The sequence below is a fragment of the Patagioenas fasciata genome, chromosome 3 (genome assembly GCF_037038585.1).
Source record: "Patagioenas fasciata isolate bPatFas1 chromosome 3, bPatFas1.hap1, whole genome shotgun sequence".
NCBI classification, from domain to species: Eukaryota; Metazoa; Chordata; class Aves; order Columbiformes; family Columbidae; genus Patagioenas; species Patagioenas fasciata.
In genome coordinates, this window is record NC_092522.1 from 32,738,007 (window position 1) to 32,754,841 (window position 16,835).

General features: G+C 36.4%; 1 protein-coding gene across 6 annotated transcripts in view; it reads left to right on the plus strand.

The window, feature by feature from the left end:
- Positions 1-16,835, plus strand: part of PLEKHH2 (pleckstrin homology, MyTH4 and FERM domain containing H2) — a 54,790-nt gene that overhangs the window by 7,055 nt on the left and 30,900 nt on the right. Inside the window, exons 2-7 of one of the 6 annotated variants that reach the window (XM_071806070.1) lie at positions 7,658-7,739; positions 11,055-11,117; positions 12,146-12,295; positions 12,766-12,849; positions 14,291-14,372; positions 16,278-16,460. The exons of 1 other annotated variant lie outside the window; for it this stretch is intronic. In XM_071806070.1, the coding sequence (XP_071662171.1) occupies positions 11,055-11,117; positions 12,146-12,295; positions 12,766-12,849; positions 14,291-14,372; positions 16,278-16,460 (562 nt within the window). In that variant the 5' untranslated portion in view covers positions 7,658-7,739. The remainder of the gene's footprint in view (positions 1-7,657; positions 7,740-11,054; positions 11,118-12,145; positions 12,296-12,765; positions 12,850-14,290; positions 14,373-16,277; positions 16,461-16,835) is intronic. 4 more of the 6 variants (XM_065835348.2, XM_071806068.1, XM_071806071.1 and 1 more) reach the window with 4 other exon arrangements.

Below are 16,835 nucleotides of genomic sequence, written 5' to 3' on the forward strand. Positions count from 1 at the left end.
GGTTTTGTTTACAATCATCTCTGTGCTATGAAATGTGTACTAAAACATTGAACAATAGCACTAGACAGTGTTCTACTTCAAAATAGCAACAGAAACCACAGTGCTATGGTGTGACAGACATAAAACCCTAATGGGGATTAAACTATGTAATTGTTGTAGAAAATAGAGCGAGAGTGATACTGTGACAAAACAGGTGGTCTCTACAGGAAGGTAAGAGGAGTGAATCAGTGGTATAATTCTCCAGCCTTCCTCCTCTGTGTGGATTTGAGAGGTATGTCTTCAAGAGAGTGAATCAGGAAAAGGAGTTCACATCCTATTACCCTATCTGGATGACTTCTTCAGAAACAGCCATTGGGTTTTTCCCTTTATATTTGCTGTATAACTTAGTCTAAAACCAGATTTTCATAAGGGTTTGCTTGAATCTGTCCTTTTTCAATATTTGTGACCTGTGTGCTTCTGTAAATATATTTGGGCAGTGGATTGTGATATGTTACCCATACACTGGAAATCAAAGACCTTGCAAAGTTATTTTATTTAGTAAGGCCCCTGCAAATAAATGAATGATTAACATGGGAATTCTTCCTTATATTCTTCTAAGATATGTGTTCTAAAAAGAAAAAAAAAACACAGGAAAGCCACAAAAACCCCACCTATTTGCTGGGTTTTGTAAGTCCAGCAAATACTCATCCTTGAACCTCAGTGGCTGATGAGTTTGAGAAATTTGCATTATAAGTGCATTTCAGCAGTATGGCTACCAGAACTTCCAATTTTGTAGTGAACATGAGAAGAAGACAGAGGAGCAAAGGTTTATACAGTGTTTGCAGAAAACCTATCAATTCCCTCTTGTTTGTTTGGGTTTTTTATTTGTTTTCATTTTGCCAAGAGTCTCTATATTTATAAATGTAACATGCAAAGAAAGAGACCTTGTTGGAGTTTTAAGCAGAAGCTGCTGCTGTAAGTGGGAGAGGTCTTTACAGGAATTTAAGGAATGATGTAGAAAGCATCCCTAGTACGCCAAATTTAGGATGGCTGTGGAACTGAGTTTTAAGTAGCAGCCTTTTTTTTAATGCAGCTTGAGTTTTATGTATGTGAAGAGTCTACTAAAAAGCTGTCGTTGAATAAAAGATTACAGTATTCTACTGCAAGTTTAGCTCCTGGCTAGAATTTCTTGCTATAGGAAAAGCTGGTGTCCCTTACTCTTTTCATAGTAAGTACATTTTTTCACATAAAATATGTGTGCAACATCAGCTATAAAGTTAATGTTTTTCCTGTAATTAAAAAATTATTTTAGTAGGACTACATAGCTGTGTTAAACTTCTTCTTTGGCAGCCTGCTCTGAATTTCTTTTTCATCAGGCGACATAAGGACTGAATTTGGCACTATCCCAAATGTTGCATTATGGGCTGTCCAGTAATACTTAACACTCACATGAACATCTCCAGTGCTGGGGAGTGATTTTCAACAAATAAAAATGATTAAGAGAGAGGATTATTTTCATATATGTATTGGCTTGTTTGCTTTTAACCTTCCATATGGATATTCTCTGCATACATGCTCAGCTGGCAACTGAATGTGTACATGACATATGCAACAATATGCATACTTTCTGTACAGATTATGAAAATTGAATGATAACTGATTTTTAGGCCAATATTTCCAATATATTCCAAAGTGTAACACATTCCTGACTTTGTCTTCCAAACCAACAGCTAAATCTGTGCCCCAGTGTATTTTATTCATTTTGCAGGCGTATTTATGGTATGTCATTTGACATTTCAAAATGAAGCAGATGCAGTGCGTTGTTATCTGTGGCATTACAGTTTAAAGATTAATGTTTTCAGAGGAAAAGCCCATAACACATTAGACTTGTACAGTGATTGCCAATTTGAAAATTGTAAAAAAGCACAATGAATATTTCTATTTGCATTCAAAGGATTTTGAAGGGTAAAGTAAAAGGGAGCAAAATACCATAGTACTAAAATTATTCAAATGAAAGTTATTTTTCAGTATTTCAGTTGCTCTTAAAAAACTTCTTGTCATGGAAAATAATTCAGATGCTGTTAGGGAGATACAAACAGGAGAAAACAAGGAGAGTTAAAGAGAATAAAAGTTAAAAGCTTATATGGTTAGAGTCTTAGTTTTGTTTATGCTTTTTTAATACCTATACTTTTTTTCCTATAACTTCATTTTTATCCCATGTCTATTATTAAGATTATGCCATGCCTTTTTATAACAGCGGGTGGGTTTTTTTTTTGTTTCATTGTTTTTGTACGTGTTAAACGCACATTCTTTCTAAGGAGGCTGAATATGGAGGGGCAGGCTGGGGGCAGGGAAAGAAGAAAAAGAACTCAGGAAGCAATAAATCAGTTGTTTTTGTAGAGACCAGGGCGGGTAATGGCATGAAGAGCACAGCCTGTGCTGTGAGGCAGGAGGATGAATATGGTCCCTCTGGTGCTATGGTGACAAGAGCATCTGTCCCGGTCCTGCCCACCTGGGATGGGGAAGTTGATGGAAGTTGTGGAAGCCTTGATAGTTGGGAAGATCCTTAGCGAATCTAAGATTTGTTTAGCATTTCACTTGTAGGAGCTACAAGACTTTTTTTTTTTTCCCATTTTTCATGGAGGGAACTATTTTTACACTTAGAAATAGTGCACTGAATTTTCATCCCCTCAGAGAGTATTTTCAGGCTTTAGCTATCTGTTTGTCACATCTTCAAACTGCATGGTGCTGCCTTACCTGTATTTCTGGAATCTCTTGCTCCTTTACCATCTGTCTTTCCTAGGTGTCCTATACACTTTAATTTCATGAATAAATTAAGTTTCAGTCAAGTTTTCAGTATTTTAAACTTTGGCAGTGACTGGTACCTTTGATTCTTGAGCCATCACCTCTCAGGCAGTGACGCGGCACAGAGGCCTCTTATTTCAGATGTTCATGCTGTGGCTCTAACCAGAACTGGCAATTCAGCAAGACAGAATTAGCAGGATTTCCACAAGCGTAGTAGAATGAGCAAAACAAAACAAAGCAGGCAGCTGCCTTTTAATACAGATGAACAACCAGTTGTTGACACATTTCTCTGTTTGTTTTGAGCAGCATGTGAGACTTCTCTTTCCTTGCCTTGCCAAAGTGCTTTGGTGCATTCTTCCATCTTGCTAAACAGTATTGTAACTTCTTTCAAGATTTTGAATGTTATAATAATGTCTGTTTGTGCTAGAGTGGTAGTCTACATAATTTGTATTTGATTGTGTCTCTGCAACTTAACTATCAAGACAAGGTGTGAGTTGGAAAAGAAGCCAGAAAGAGTGAACGTTCCTAGTACTTTTACCAGGCTTAGGAAAGTTCTATGACTGACACTGGGAAAAGCACAATTATCCAGCCAGCATTACATGCTGCTGATTTGACCTTCGCTACACTGCCTGCCCAAATCCCGCTGCTGAATTTAACTTTTTTAAGACTGTATATTTACTGGCAGCTGTCCTAGACTACTAATTCTGGAAGAGTTCCCTCCCCAGGCCTTTCTGTTCCATATTTTCAGTTTATATAATTTCCAGAAAAAAATAATTGATTTTACTATAATGAACTCAGCTGAAATGTGAAAGATTGCTTGTTCGTATGTACTTTTCACACATTTAACGAGCACTAGAAAAACCTTTTGAACTGAATAATTATTCTTAAAATCATGTTTAAATATTGAAAAGAACTTGAAAGAAGTAAAATATGACTTAGTGGTAAAACTGGTCTCATCTCATGGAGACTGATAAAAATTTTGAGCCTGATCATATTGGAAACTGAGCAGATGGAGACTGATAATTTTGGTAGGTTTCATTTTGTTCCAAGGAAAGGCTTCTGTGCTAAACAGAGCTCATGCGAATGAGCTGAAGAGCTAAAAAAGGAGAGACTTGCAGTTAAGAAGTACCTTTGGCCTAACTAGGAGAGCAGTGTCAGAAGCTGCTGTAGTTAGAAGTGGACAGGATTGTGACTCTGCACATTGAGACTGCAGAACTACCAGCCACCTTCACAAGCAGCAGGAGTGTATACGTGTATGTGTGTGTGTGTGCATACACACATATGTATGTAAAGTTGGCACCAAAGATCCAAATTGCTTTTACGCTCCATATTTCTGACTATTTGAGGCAGATAAAAGAGAGAATCCCTGTGGCGAACGGTCTTGACATAGAAAGAGATAAAATGAGGAGGATTTGGTTAGATGGAAAATTTGTAGAGGAACAGTTGACACTTCTTGTTCATGAGAAGAATTGTGGCCTTTTACCTTTTAATTGATATTAAAATGGAGAAGATGGGAGAAGGAAGAAATGGGAGGGCACTGAAAAGTGCCAGCTTATGAGCTGCCAGGTTGTGATCCCTAAGCTGAGTTTTGCATTGGCAATAACCTGGGTGGGCATTCAGGTGGGATATGAAAGAAAAATAAGACTGCAGCTTTGGGGATTTAAGCCAGATAACTAATTCATCTAAAGATTTTTTTTAGTGGAGGAAATAATAACAAACAGTATAATTCCAGATACTATGAACCAGTAAAATAGTGAAGAAAGTTCACCATGACTGATCTGTGAGTAGCCCAAGGAACATTTGAGACCCATTAAGACTCAGGCCTTAGCTCATTTAGCACTTACTTAGCCCTTCTGGGGAGATCTATGACAAAAAAAGAAGACTGGGTTCAGAAAGCAGTTCTTCATTTTGATTACTAAATCCACACTGTTGAGAACTATTTTTATAGGTTTCGTCTTGTTCTAGGGAAAAGCTTTTTGTGCCAAAATATCCAATTTCATTTTTTTACTTAAGGCGTATTTAATTTTATAAATATAGGTAGGTCTAAAGTATCACTTCCTCAGTTTATGAGACAAGACGGACTTATATTAATTAGTTGAAATGCAAAGCTGTTCTATAAAAGATAAGTCATCTCATGGTGTTGCCTTTGGCATAAAAATAAATCATCCAGTAAATAACAAAGTCCATCTGACCCAAGACGTTAATTCCTTCTTGAAAAATTATCTTCTTGTTTATTTTTCCTGTGAAATATTAATATCTTGATTTTACATCTCTGTTTTTTAGATGTTTTGTCTATGTGACTTAATTGGTCAGGCCACATTTAAAGTTTGTTGTAGTTTATGAAGATTTAACACTTTCCTTATGGAGGATACATAATATGTAGAAGAGAAATCAGTGTCCAGACAGAGGAATAATGCTTGAAAATATGGATGGAACATACCCAGTCAGCTTTTTTAGTAACTGAGTTACAGACATAGGAGGAATATTGCTGTGTTTTCCTAAGCTAAACCACCAGAAGAAGGACCTTTGTGTAAAAAGTCATGCTTCTAAAACAGTTTTACCGTTGCTTTTAACTAAAAAACGAGGCTTTATACACGTATAGTTTGGGCATGGCATATTTTAAAACATGAAAACTGGTGGTCATCAAAGCCGCTGACAAACAGATGACTTGCTTGTAAGCAGCACTGGCTCTTTTTTTAAGGAAATGCAGAGATTCGTTGAAATATTTGGGTTTAAACACAGGAATATAGAACCAAAAGGGGAAGTCTGGTCACATGCAGTGCTCTGGAATAGCTGGCAGGCATATTCTTCAAACCATTTATAAACTTATCAAGCACCAAATAAAAAGTCAGATCTTTTGCCTTTATAGCTTCTATTAGAAGGCAGTTCCAAAATCTTTTTTTAGTTGACGTGGAAAATGAGGGTCTTCGAATTTTCAGCCTATGTTTATTCATCACCTGTTTATCTCTGCTTGCACCTTTGAAACGTGTGTTTATCCCTCACTCCTTCTCCTGTTTGTTTATTTATGGAAGCAAACATATCCGCGTGTTTCTTTGGTTTCGGTAGGTCCTATGTGGTGTTCACTAAATGAAGAAATGGACAGATTTACTACTTTTTATGTGGACTGCTATTTTTCAACCACAGATGGTCTTGGCCTTTTTTCAGATGAGAAGGAATTGAAAAATTGAAATGCAAGGAAAGAAGCAGACTCTAAACATACCGTTCTCAAGTCACTGGAAGTTCTGCACTTTATCACTAGACAGGCTGTATTTCTGCTTCAGAAACATCAAGTTTTATCTCATTTTTCATTTTTGAAAACTCTGACCTATTATCAGCATAATTTGACAGGCTTACAGAGAAGTGATGCTTTTCATTCATTAATGGTCCTTTTTTTTTCCTGTATTTATTTGAAAAGGATTTCCAGAAAGTCTACATGATACAACTGTGCTGTTTATAGTATTAAAAATGAGGAGACAGTGTATTATTCACTGATTATAATGTGAATTTTAAATGTGAAAGGAACAAGCTATTATGTTGAAAATTGGCTTGGATAAAAAATGAGATTTTTGTTCTCATAAATAACATATATTTTCAGATCTCAAAAAGGAAATAACTACAACAATTTTATTTTTAAAAAAATCCTTTGAAATTATTAAATAACTATTTCAAATATCAGGAACATTAACAATTCAGTGCTGTAATTTCTAATGCACATTACAGGAACAGTGATCTGTATATACATATATGTATATAAATGGAAAAATATATATACATATGCATACAGACAGAGTATTTGTGAAATTTATGAGTGATGACTTTTGAATTTATACCCTTTGGTGATTTAATGCAATACATGTTTTAATAAAATGAAAATTTCTTTACTTGCACAACAATATATGTTGAACATATCTGAATACAGTTCAGAAACTTCCAGGTGAACTTTGAGAAAGAATTGCTATATGATTTGCTTTTGTATTGTAAAAAATTCCCTGTGATTGCGTGTTGTGCTTCATTGTCCAGACCTCCAAGGCAGTACACCTCTCTGGTTTTATTGCTGCCATGTTTCTTCAAAGCATTCAGTATTTATTCACATGTGGCATTTCTCTGTTCATTGTTTGAACAAAAATAGCTCAGTTTGATGAGTGTCAGATGTAGAGTGGTTATTTCCTACTAAGTTTAAAAACAAATCTGTTTCTAACAATAGATATTATTTTCCGTAATTCAGATAATTGATGCAGTGTGCACTAGCATGTTTATAAGAGGAATTTTTCACTTAAACAGAAAAGGAGAAAGTGCAGGTTAAAGTAGCAGTTTTTTCTTCTGTATCTGTGTTGATATTGTTCTTTAGTCAGAATGTGGGCATTTCTTGCTTATGTGCCTAAAACATTTAATGTTTATATTTAAGCTTGTAAAACCAAACCCAGTATAGATTATGCCAGGACACCTCTGAATCCTTAACGAATTTCGGAAGAAGCCTGCACCAATCATAGATGCGTGTGACAAGAATATTCCTTACAAGAGGCTTGTTGAACTGGGGCATTTTTTCAAGTTGTCTCATTCAAGACATGACAGAAAATTAAGCTTGAATATACTTCATATGCCAAATGTTACCAGTGATGTGCTGGCCCTCCATGTTTCTCCTGGGAAGCCGACTTTTACGTCTGTTCGTACTTTGCAGACTGTAGTTCACTCAAGAAAATGTCTAGCCAACAGCTGATATATATATATATATAGACGAATACAGAAATAAGCTGGTGGGACGGAGGTCTAATTCAACAGGTTTTTCTGTTTTTCACATAATTTTCTGTATAAAGTCAGAGTTGCTCATCAACATTCCAGTTGCAGCCAGAGGTAAGAGTTCTTTGTTCTGCAGGTTGGAAGGCACACTGACCTTTGCCTCCAAGTGCGGATATGGCTGCAGTTACCTGCCACTTCCATCATGAGGTTAAGTTTAGGTATTATTTGCCTTTTTTTTTTTTTCTAATAATTTGAGGATCTTAAGCTGTCTATCCATGGTCTAAATGTCTCCCAAAAGCCACTGGGTAAACAGAGTTTACCACTGCATTTTGTTCTTGAGGAGTTCAAAGCACGACTTCTGATTTAAACAATTAGCTATTAGTCCCGTCACATATTTTCACCTTCCCTCTCTCCTCTCTCTCTCAGTAATGCTGTTATCATTGTTAGGAAACCTCTTACTAACTTAAGAAGAAGGTTTAAGGTTAGTCTTCCTTTGTGAAGAGAAATCCTTCCCTTAGAACTAGTTCCAGTCTTCGATAACCTTCAGAGTATCCTAAAGCAATTTTTTTTTTCTCTTTAACTTCACAGGCCTATAGAGTAGCAAAGCACTCAAGACTATAGATGTAAATATCATTTTTCAGGCAAAACCATTTTGTGTATTGGTTAGAGAATATTTATGCAAACTGGAAAAAAAAAGTATTTTCTACTTTTTTTATTTTTACAATAGACACTGCAAAACAAACCTATATAGACTCTAAATAAAGGGAAAATGGGGACTTACATAGTAACTGTTATGTAGCATCAAGTAATCAAAATGCTGGCCAATTTAACTGTAATAGAAGTGCTCGTGTTTGGTAACTATGGTATTCCATTCTTGCTGAATAACAGATTGCCTTTTTTTTTTTTTTCTTAACAGGAGCCTCCTAAAATAGATTGAAGACCGTTTAGAAATTTTCCAAATAAAATCTCAGATTTAGCTGTTGCCAGGAAGCTGACTGACATATCTGTACTGTGAGATCATGCAAAGCTTCATAGCATATCTCCTTGAAATAGTTAACTCTTAAAGAAGCAAAAATAAGCCTTGTTCTTCCATTTTTAATCTCTGAATGCTATTTTTCTTGGTAAATATTCTCTCAGCTCTTTTGGCTCCTAGATTTACATTCAACTTAGCAACAGCTTTATTTAAATTAATATTATTTGTCCCAGTAGTCTACATGAACAAATCATTATGTTCCTGGTCCTGTGCAACAGTGTATATTCCTGGCAAGAGATGCATTGTGCAGTTTCAGTGCAGAAACATGGAAGGAATGTAGGTCTGCAGTGCCCTGTATTATCCAGAACTCAAATGCTGTGTAGAAGAGCAGCACAACTGCTTAATGCTTGTACTGTGGTTCAGGGATCATGAGATGCTGCTGGGGGGACTGCTTGTTTCCAGGTTGGAGCTCAGTGCACTTGGCAAGTGGTGTTTCCAGGTTTTATTTCCATTTATTAAATCTGGTATGTTTCTGCTACAAGCTTACAGCTGAAATGAATTTTACTTACGGGACATAAATAAATTGCCAATTACTGCTGTGGCAAGGAAGTGCATTTACAAATTTTTTGGCTGTGAAAACTGATGAACAACTTGCTACTCATCAGCAATGAATGTCACATTATAGATATATGAAGGACTTTCCTGTCATAATATTATAGAGCATTAACAATGTTCATTATTGATATAGTAGCTGCACTTCTGCTTGCTTTAGCATAGGGCTTTTACTACAGTGAAATGTTAGCTCACCATACATTCAGAAATAAGCTCAATTTCTGAATCCTCAACTCCCTAAAAAAAGAAATGTCTAAACAAACTACATTAAAATTAGTCTTTTAAACCCAAAAAGACAGATGGAGAGCAATCTTAGAATTTAAAATACTAAAAATTTAACTCAAAATCTCAACATGAGGTTGTACAAATATGAAATGAAATCTTTGTGACCAGAAAGGAACAAAGCAGGCTCATCTCCCTGTCTGTTTGTCTGGATTGCTAGTACAGGAATGACTGGGACTATCCTTCCCTTAGAAGAGACCTTGCAAAACAACTCAGTGGGGGCCCGAACGTAACCATGTGTATTGTGAAATGGTTGTTGCTCTTGTATCAATGGTGTGTTGCAGTATTATGATGTGGACTGTGGGTTTTTCTATTGTATGAGAAAGTAGCGGAAGGTTAGTCACAGATTTTTTTATGTTAGTGAAAACTCATTTCCTCCATTTTCAGTTTTTGATTGATGGAAAATGATGGTTCTGTGTCCTTGTGGGTATGAGGTGCTAAAAGTACACAAAACTGTTTCGTGTGATTGACAACATAATTGGGAAGAGAAAGAGTAAAAAAGAAAATGAAAGATGCCAGAAATCAAGTACAAATAGGACAGAATGAAACTGATTATTTTAAAACCAAGCAGTAAACTGGAGAAGGAATAAATGGGTTTCATTTGCATTATTTGTATCACGCACTTTTCTACGAACAATTTTTAAGCTGAATTCTGAGTATCCCAGTGGTAATTATTTGATGTCTCATCCTCTTCAGATGAACTGAGATCTTTGCTAGGTATTTCCTGAGAACCAGGAAATCCTTAAGTTATGGAATACCTTATGGACTTTCTAGTGTTATCTCAAACCACAGTTTACTTTTTAAAGAAGTCATAATTGTATTATTCACCCAAATCAGACAAGAGAGCTCTTCACAAAATGTAAACTAAGTATTTCTCTCTGGCCTCTTCTATTCCATATTGTTGGAAAAGCCTTCAAAATAAATCATCTAAAATGCAAGGGCTTTCCGAGGCCCAGGGCAAAGGCTGAGCCTATGATTTATTTGGCATCATTATAAAGTACATCATAGATCAGGGTTTCTCACTGCTCAGAAGTGACCTGCGCTCCTCTGTGTTGTGCTGGTCTCTGTCTTCATCCATTTGCTCTGTGACTTTTCACATGCTTTTTTCCATTAAGCACCTGAGTCGACCGTGTTTCTTCTGCCGCAGGCCCCTTCTTTCACACCGAGGGTGGAGGAGTGTGGGACAGGCCTCATACCACAATTCCTCCCCAAACATAAATTTGTTACCTTCAGAAGAATTAATGGCCCAACTGTATAATGTGCCAAGTATTCTTCACTCTTGCCAGTTTTGGAAAGACATGAAGGAACTCAGCACTTTTAAAGCCTGCATGAGGAAAGTTTCAGGGCTGTTGTCAAAGACGTTTCTACTCTTGGTCGCATGGAAAAAAAGCAGTATGTCATATAGCACCCACAAGATTATACTACGAAGAAAAGTTGTATTTTTTTTTTTTTCCTGTGGAAGAATCTTAACGATGTTTTAATACGGTCATAATGATTAATTATCTTCGGACACACTGTTCATCCTTTTATTTATTTTTTTATGCTCTTGCCCACAACCTGTCTTTGCCTTTTTCAAAATAGACCATGAAAATATGTTTCACTGTGGTATTTCTGGCAACAGGCAGAAGGCAGTGCTATTTTACTATAACTTTTTATATATCTACAGATGCAGCAGCTTGAGAAACAAGTTATAGATGCTGATCGTCAAGCAGAAAGAGCTTTTCAGCAGGTATATATATAAATTGAAAAATATCTCCACTAGCTATGTGCATGTTACTATAATGAAGGGAAATTCAGAAAAGGGCTGTTTTTCTTAAGTATTGCTGAAAAGGGAGAAGACAGTTTCCTTTTACATCTATTGATTTGCCTTACCAGAGATGTTCTAACACCTTTCTCTGCACACTGTCCGGTTCAGTTCAGTAAAGTCAAAGCTAACAGGCACAAATCCAAAATGGATACATGTCATGAGCTTCTTCATTGATGCATCATGAGTCTTTGACCTGTGATGTACATGGAAACAAAAGGGAGAGGAAACAGTGACCAATTTTAGAAAATCTGTAAGAAAACAAAATGAGCCTATCCAATGCAGTCTCTAAACAGGATTATTCTATGTTGTTTGTACATCTTGTAGAAGTTACATCATCTAAAGAATGAGATCATGGCTAAATACTCAACCAAAGTTGCCTTTTGATTCCAAATGGCAGATACAGCTACTGCAGACATTTTATTAACATATCTCTGGTACTCCCTAAAAAGCCTTCCTATTTTACTGTGAGACAGACAGAACCCAAAAATTACATTAATAAAAAATGCTCATGTACTGATTTGGAGTTAGGAAACGTTCCTGATTATGAGACAAGTACTTTTTAGCTATTTTTTAAGAATGCTTCTGATCATTTGTTGGGTTTTTTTACACTGTGCAATTGTTTGTTTATTAAAATATTGGTTTTTACACCTAACAAGAGCTCCCTGTCCAAAAATTTTATTCTTCCATACTGTCATTTCTAAAACCTTGTGTTTTACAAACCTGGAAGCCTCTTACTGGTACTAACAAAATCTGTATAAGGTCTATCAGTGTTTTGCCAGTCCTACTGGTATTAGATGCTTAGGGAGACAACAATCTGAATTTCTTCTCAAACAGGCTTCAGAACTTTGCAGGGTTATCTTGAATCTTAACAGTCCATTTTGTGATTAAATTCCTACCTGTAACTTGGAGTGTTATGTTTCCTAAACTCTTTTGTTTGACCTTCCAAATAGGTGCAGGTCATGGAAGAAAAATTAAAAGCAGCTAATGTTCAGACGAGTGAATCAGAAACCAGGTTGTATAAGAGATGTCAAGATCTGGAGATCCTGATACAAGATAAAAACGACATAATACAAAAATTGGAGCAACAACTTGAAGAACAGGTTAGAAATAATGGTGTTACAAAAGATGACCATCAATTCCATTCTTAATTATACAAAACGAAAATAAAAATTAAGATCAATAGAAGACAGAAAAGATTAACATTATTTCTGATGTTCAGTTAAAGAGGTTCCCAGTAGAAGTATATCATTTGAATAAGGTTTGTTCCCTTGCAAATTATGCTCTGTCTTCCTTTGAAAGAAAATCTAACTTTGAAGAGGGGAAAGACATTATTGCTCTTCACTGTCTTCTCTGAAGAGCTTTTATTTTTCCTAGAGGAAAGAGGAACAGCAGCCTCTGTGAAGGGCCTATTTATTTGGTTTGGTTTGGTTTGGTTTGTTTTTTTTAAATCACCATGTATTGGCCAGGAGACTGAATTACTTGAAGCAATCTTAGGATTTGTGTCTGAAGATACGACTCAGGCTGATTTTAATACTCAGTGAAAAATACGCTTATGTCATTTTTTTTCCAGAAGCAACTAAGACTGCAAGAAGCAAAAATCATTGAAGAAAAAGCAGCGAAAATAAAAGAATGGGTGACAGTCAAGCTCCATGAGGTATAATTCTTGCTGCAATACTTATACTGAAAAGATAATGCTGCGACTAGATGACCCTTAGGCTTTTTGGCTGTTAAAGGGCTTTGTGCCACAGTAAAAACAAACAAAAAAAGTGCTTCACAGTTTCATTGATCTATATGGTTATTTGCTTGAAAGTGGAAAAATGAAAACAACAGCACAGAGGACAGAGTATCCACGTCACTTAAAATCTGGTGTCTCATTTGGTCATCTAGTATAATTTGCGTCCTCTTCAGGAAGAAAGGGCCAGACCTGCTCTCTGGAAGGTCTGCTTATCTCTGCTAATTGAGAGAGATGAGCTGGCAAACTGAGCTTGCTCACGCAGATGCCTGAAGTATGAATAATCCCCAGAAAGCTGACCAAGCCTGCTGGGGCCTGGCAGAAGAAAGGACCTGATCATGTTTTATTTTCCAATGTCCATAGTACTCTTAGTCATGAACAGTTTCAGGGGTGCTGGTTCTGTTCTTAAAAGAGACCAGTTGTCTCTCATGTTTCTCTTCTGTGGTGAAATGATGATGTCTCTAAGGCTGCCAGGTTTGTGCAGCTGTGTGTGTATAGAATCTAGAGTTGCCCATAGAAGTTAAAATCCTACTCTGTTGTGGTTAAATGGAAATTATACTCCAGTTGAAAACAAATTCAATTATTATTTTTAAAGCAGGAAACTACAAGTAGCATTTACTATTAGTCTGCGAGGAGCGTTTTTGAAATCATTTAATAAAAATACAATGAAGTTTAGCTAAAATTACCTTGAAAAAGTTTGGAGAAAATCAGACACAACTCAAACCATTTATTGAGTTTGAAACCTGGAGAATGTCAGGCCAGTGTCCCAGAGGTGGCTCAGTGCCACCCAATGGGAAGGGGAATTGCTGGCACCCCTCTCTGTGATTTGGGATACTCAGACTCAAATCTTCTCTGTGCCTAATTCGAAGCAGGAGTTTGAACCAACATCTTTTACCTCTTGGTAGTGGGTTGTTGGGGTTTTTTTCTTCCTGTAGAAGGTCTTCTGCTCTGTATAAAGTGTTTCAGTATCTATATTTTAATCTTTGTTGTGGGATGGTAGGAGGCATTAGCGCCATCATTCCTTCTGTTTCTTCTGCTTGCTCTTGCATTTGCCATGTGGCACAAGAGTTTGTAATTCTAGCCCTCTGCTTTTATTAAAAATACCAATGCAGATTTCTTTTTTCTTAATTATTAAGGCTTTTTAAAGCAGTGTTGAGTTTGCTGGGTTGGGGGAATGATTTTAATAGAAGTTGAGCAAATGATTGCAGGGGATTTCATTTTTCAGAATAAATGAATGCCTAGACTGGCATTAAGAGAAGTAGCTTTATCTTTAGACAGGCAGAATCTCAGAGAAAATGTGAATGATGTAATGACTTTAAAAATTGTTTCACTGATGGAAGAGATTACATTTATATGCTTTTAGTTAGAGGTGGAAAATCAGAACCTTCGCTTGATCAACCAAATGCAAACCAAGGAGATGAAAACAGTACAATCTAAACTGCAAGGTAAATGTGCAAGTCTTTTAAAAACCTCCCGATACATGGCATACTTATTTCTATTCCCTATTAATTTGTGCATCCATTGAATTGAAATATTCTGTGAAAACACAAAGATTTCAGTTAGTGTGAATTGACATCAGAGTGACTGTACATGAAGGCGTTAGGCAAGCAAAAATTTAATTTTTATTAAAAAGATATGCAGACAAACCACAACTTTTTTCTGTTGGATGAATGGGTAGCTCTGTAATTTAAGAGGTTCTGCAAGTAGTAAGATTTGACTGGATTTATGTCATATCTTTGCTTTCACTTCTTCGTGGCACCGATAGCACTAGCATTGTTAAGGACTAGATGAATGACAGTGTGCATCTGCTTTTTCAAGCAAAATGTTCATCTGGGAATCAGATTTCTGACCAGATTTTTTTAATTGCTATATTTGACTACAGTGATCCAAAAACCTTAATTCAGCCTCAGTATCACCAGGTTCCTCTCCACGTGGATATAGGTAATTTTAAAATAATAAAATGTAAATATGGTAAAGAGGAATATCCCCTCCAAAGAGCATTAATCAAAGTTGAATTTTATTTGCCACCATGTTGCCTGTTCACCAACTTTCTTAAGTCTCGCTGGAGGTTCCCACAGTCCTCTCCATATTTGGTTGACCTGACAACTTACAATCATCTGAAAATCTTGTTAGTTTGCTATGTAGGCCTCATTTCACAGAACCACAGAATGGCTGGGGCTGGAATGGACCTCTGGAGACCATCTTGTCCAACCCACCTGCTAAAGCAGGTTCTTGATAATGTCTCTCATGTGTATTTGTATATACAGAGACATTTAGAAATATGTGTATGTGTATATATACTTGTGTGTATGCACGTAAAATGTGTATATGAAAATATAAATATTTACAAAACACATGCATACACAATATGAAGCTTTTAAACCAAGGTGCACCTCTCTGTTAATGAAGAAACTGGATAATTTTGTTTCTTTGCTATTTTTTGATCAGTAGCAATTCTGTATACTTAAGCACTTAATAGCTTTGCTCATCCTCTTCTGATAGATCTATTCAAAGGCTCTTTGACACACTAAGAATTTGTCAGCTGGATTTTAACAGACATTTACTTAAATGCTCAAAATATTGAGAAATTTATTACTATTTGCTGTGTTCATACTGGTAACAGGCTACAGATTATGATCATGTGGTACTGTTTTTAAACAGTTTGTAGATATGGATGAGGGTCATTTGTTCCTGGATCTGCCACATCACTTTTTATAAATAGGGATGGACAGCACTGTTTCATATCAGCTTCTGGCAGAACAGCTGTCCCTAAGGACAGATTTCATATTCTCAAGGCAGTTAATCATTTTATGCTTCCACCTTTTCTTGAACTCCTCCCAATATACCTTCTAAGCCTGGAAACTTACTTTTTTATATTTGCTGTAGCAACTATTACAGATTCTCTTAATATTTTTATCTGAAAGGAAGGCGTCACCACATATTTTAATACTATTGTTCTACAGTCTTTCCAATATTATTTATCCTAGATCAATCTATAGGTTTAATTTCAGTCACAGCAGAATAAAACCAGGTATTTCCTCCAGGTTTTCGTTCTTTATTAAGTGCATGTTGGATATCTTACTGCTGTGAAATTGTTAAAAGACTTTTTTTTGTCTTTCTATACTAAAAAAATCAATCTTTAAGAACTAGAAATGTAGCTCTGCTTTTGTTTTGATGTGGGGAAGTATCAGGTAGATTTTTATTCCTATAATAATTCTTAAAGTATCTTTTTGCTAAGTGTTAGTTATCTTAAAAAAAAAAAAAATCAACAAACTTTACACTGTAAAGAGAGCAGTAGCATAGCTTGCAGTATCCTTTTAACACAAGATTTCTGAATTACTGTTCTTCAGAAGCTACGGGCAAGAAATCTGTTATTTCAACACAAAAACCTGCAGAGTGTCAGCGACTAAGCAGTTTGACTTTTGGATGCTTTTCGAATAGAGCAAGAAGTCCTCAACCATCTCCTAAGTTCGAAGAAACAAGCAAGTCTTCCTCTAAAGAGTCAGACTATGCTGAAGGCAAAGACATGCTAGGTACTTAGTCACCACCACTGCCATTTTATTCTCGCATGGGAAGAACTCAAATCAGCAGCTATGTCGGCGTATCCAAAGCAGCTGTTTTCAAAGTACATTAACAGTATTCTCTCCTTCTTTAATGCTAGTCTCTATTATTGCTGTTCATGCTCTGTGAGCACTCGAGTCTCCATAACACCATTAATACACTGTTTGGCAGCATGCACTGGCCAGCAGGTGCTTTGACTGCAAAGGAAAGAATTTGTTGTGGCCCCAGCTTGCTCCACAGTAGCATAAGGGGTTTAAGGCTGCCTAAGCCAGGCCCCCTCCCTAAGCCAGGCCCCCAGGGAGGGCTGTTACATTTTTATGCCTGTGTAGAGTCTCACCTAAGTCCAG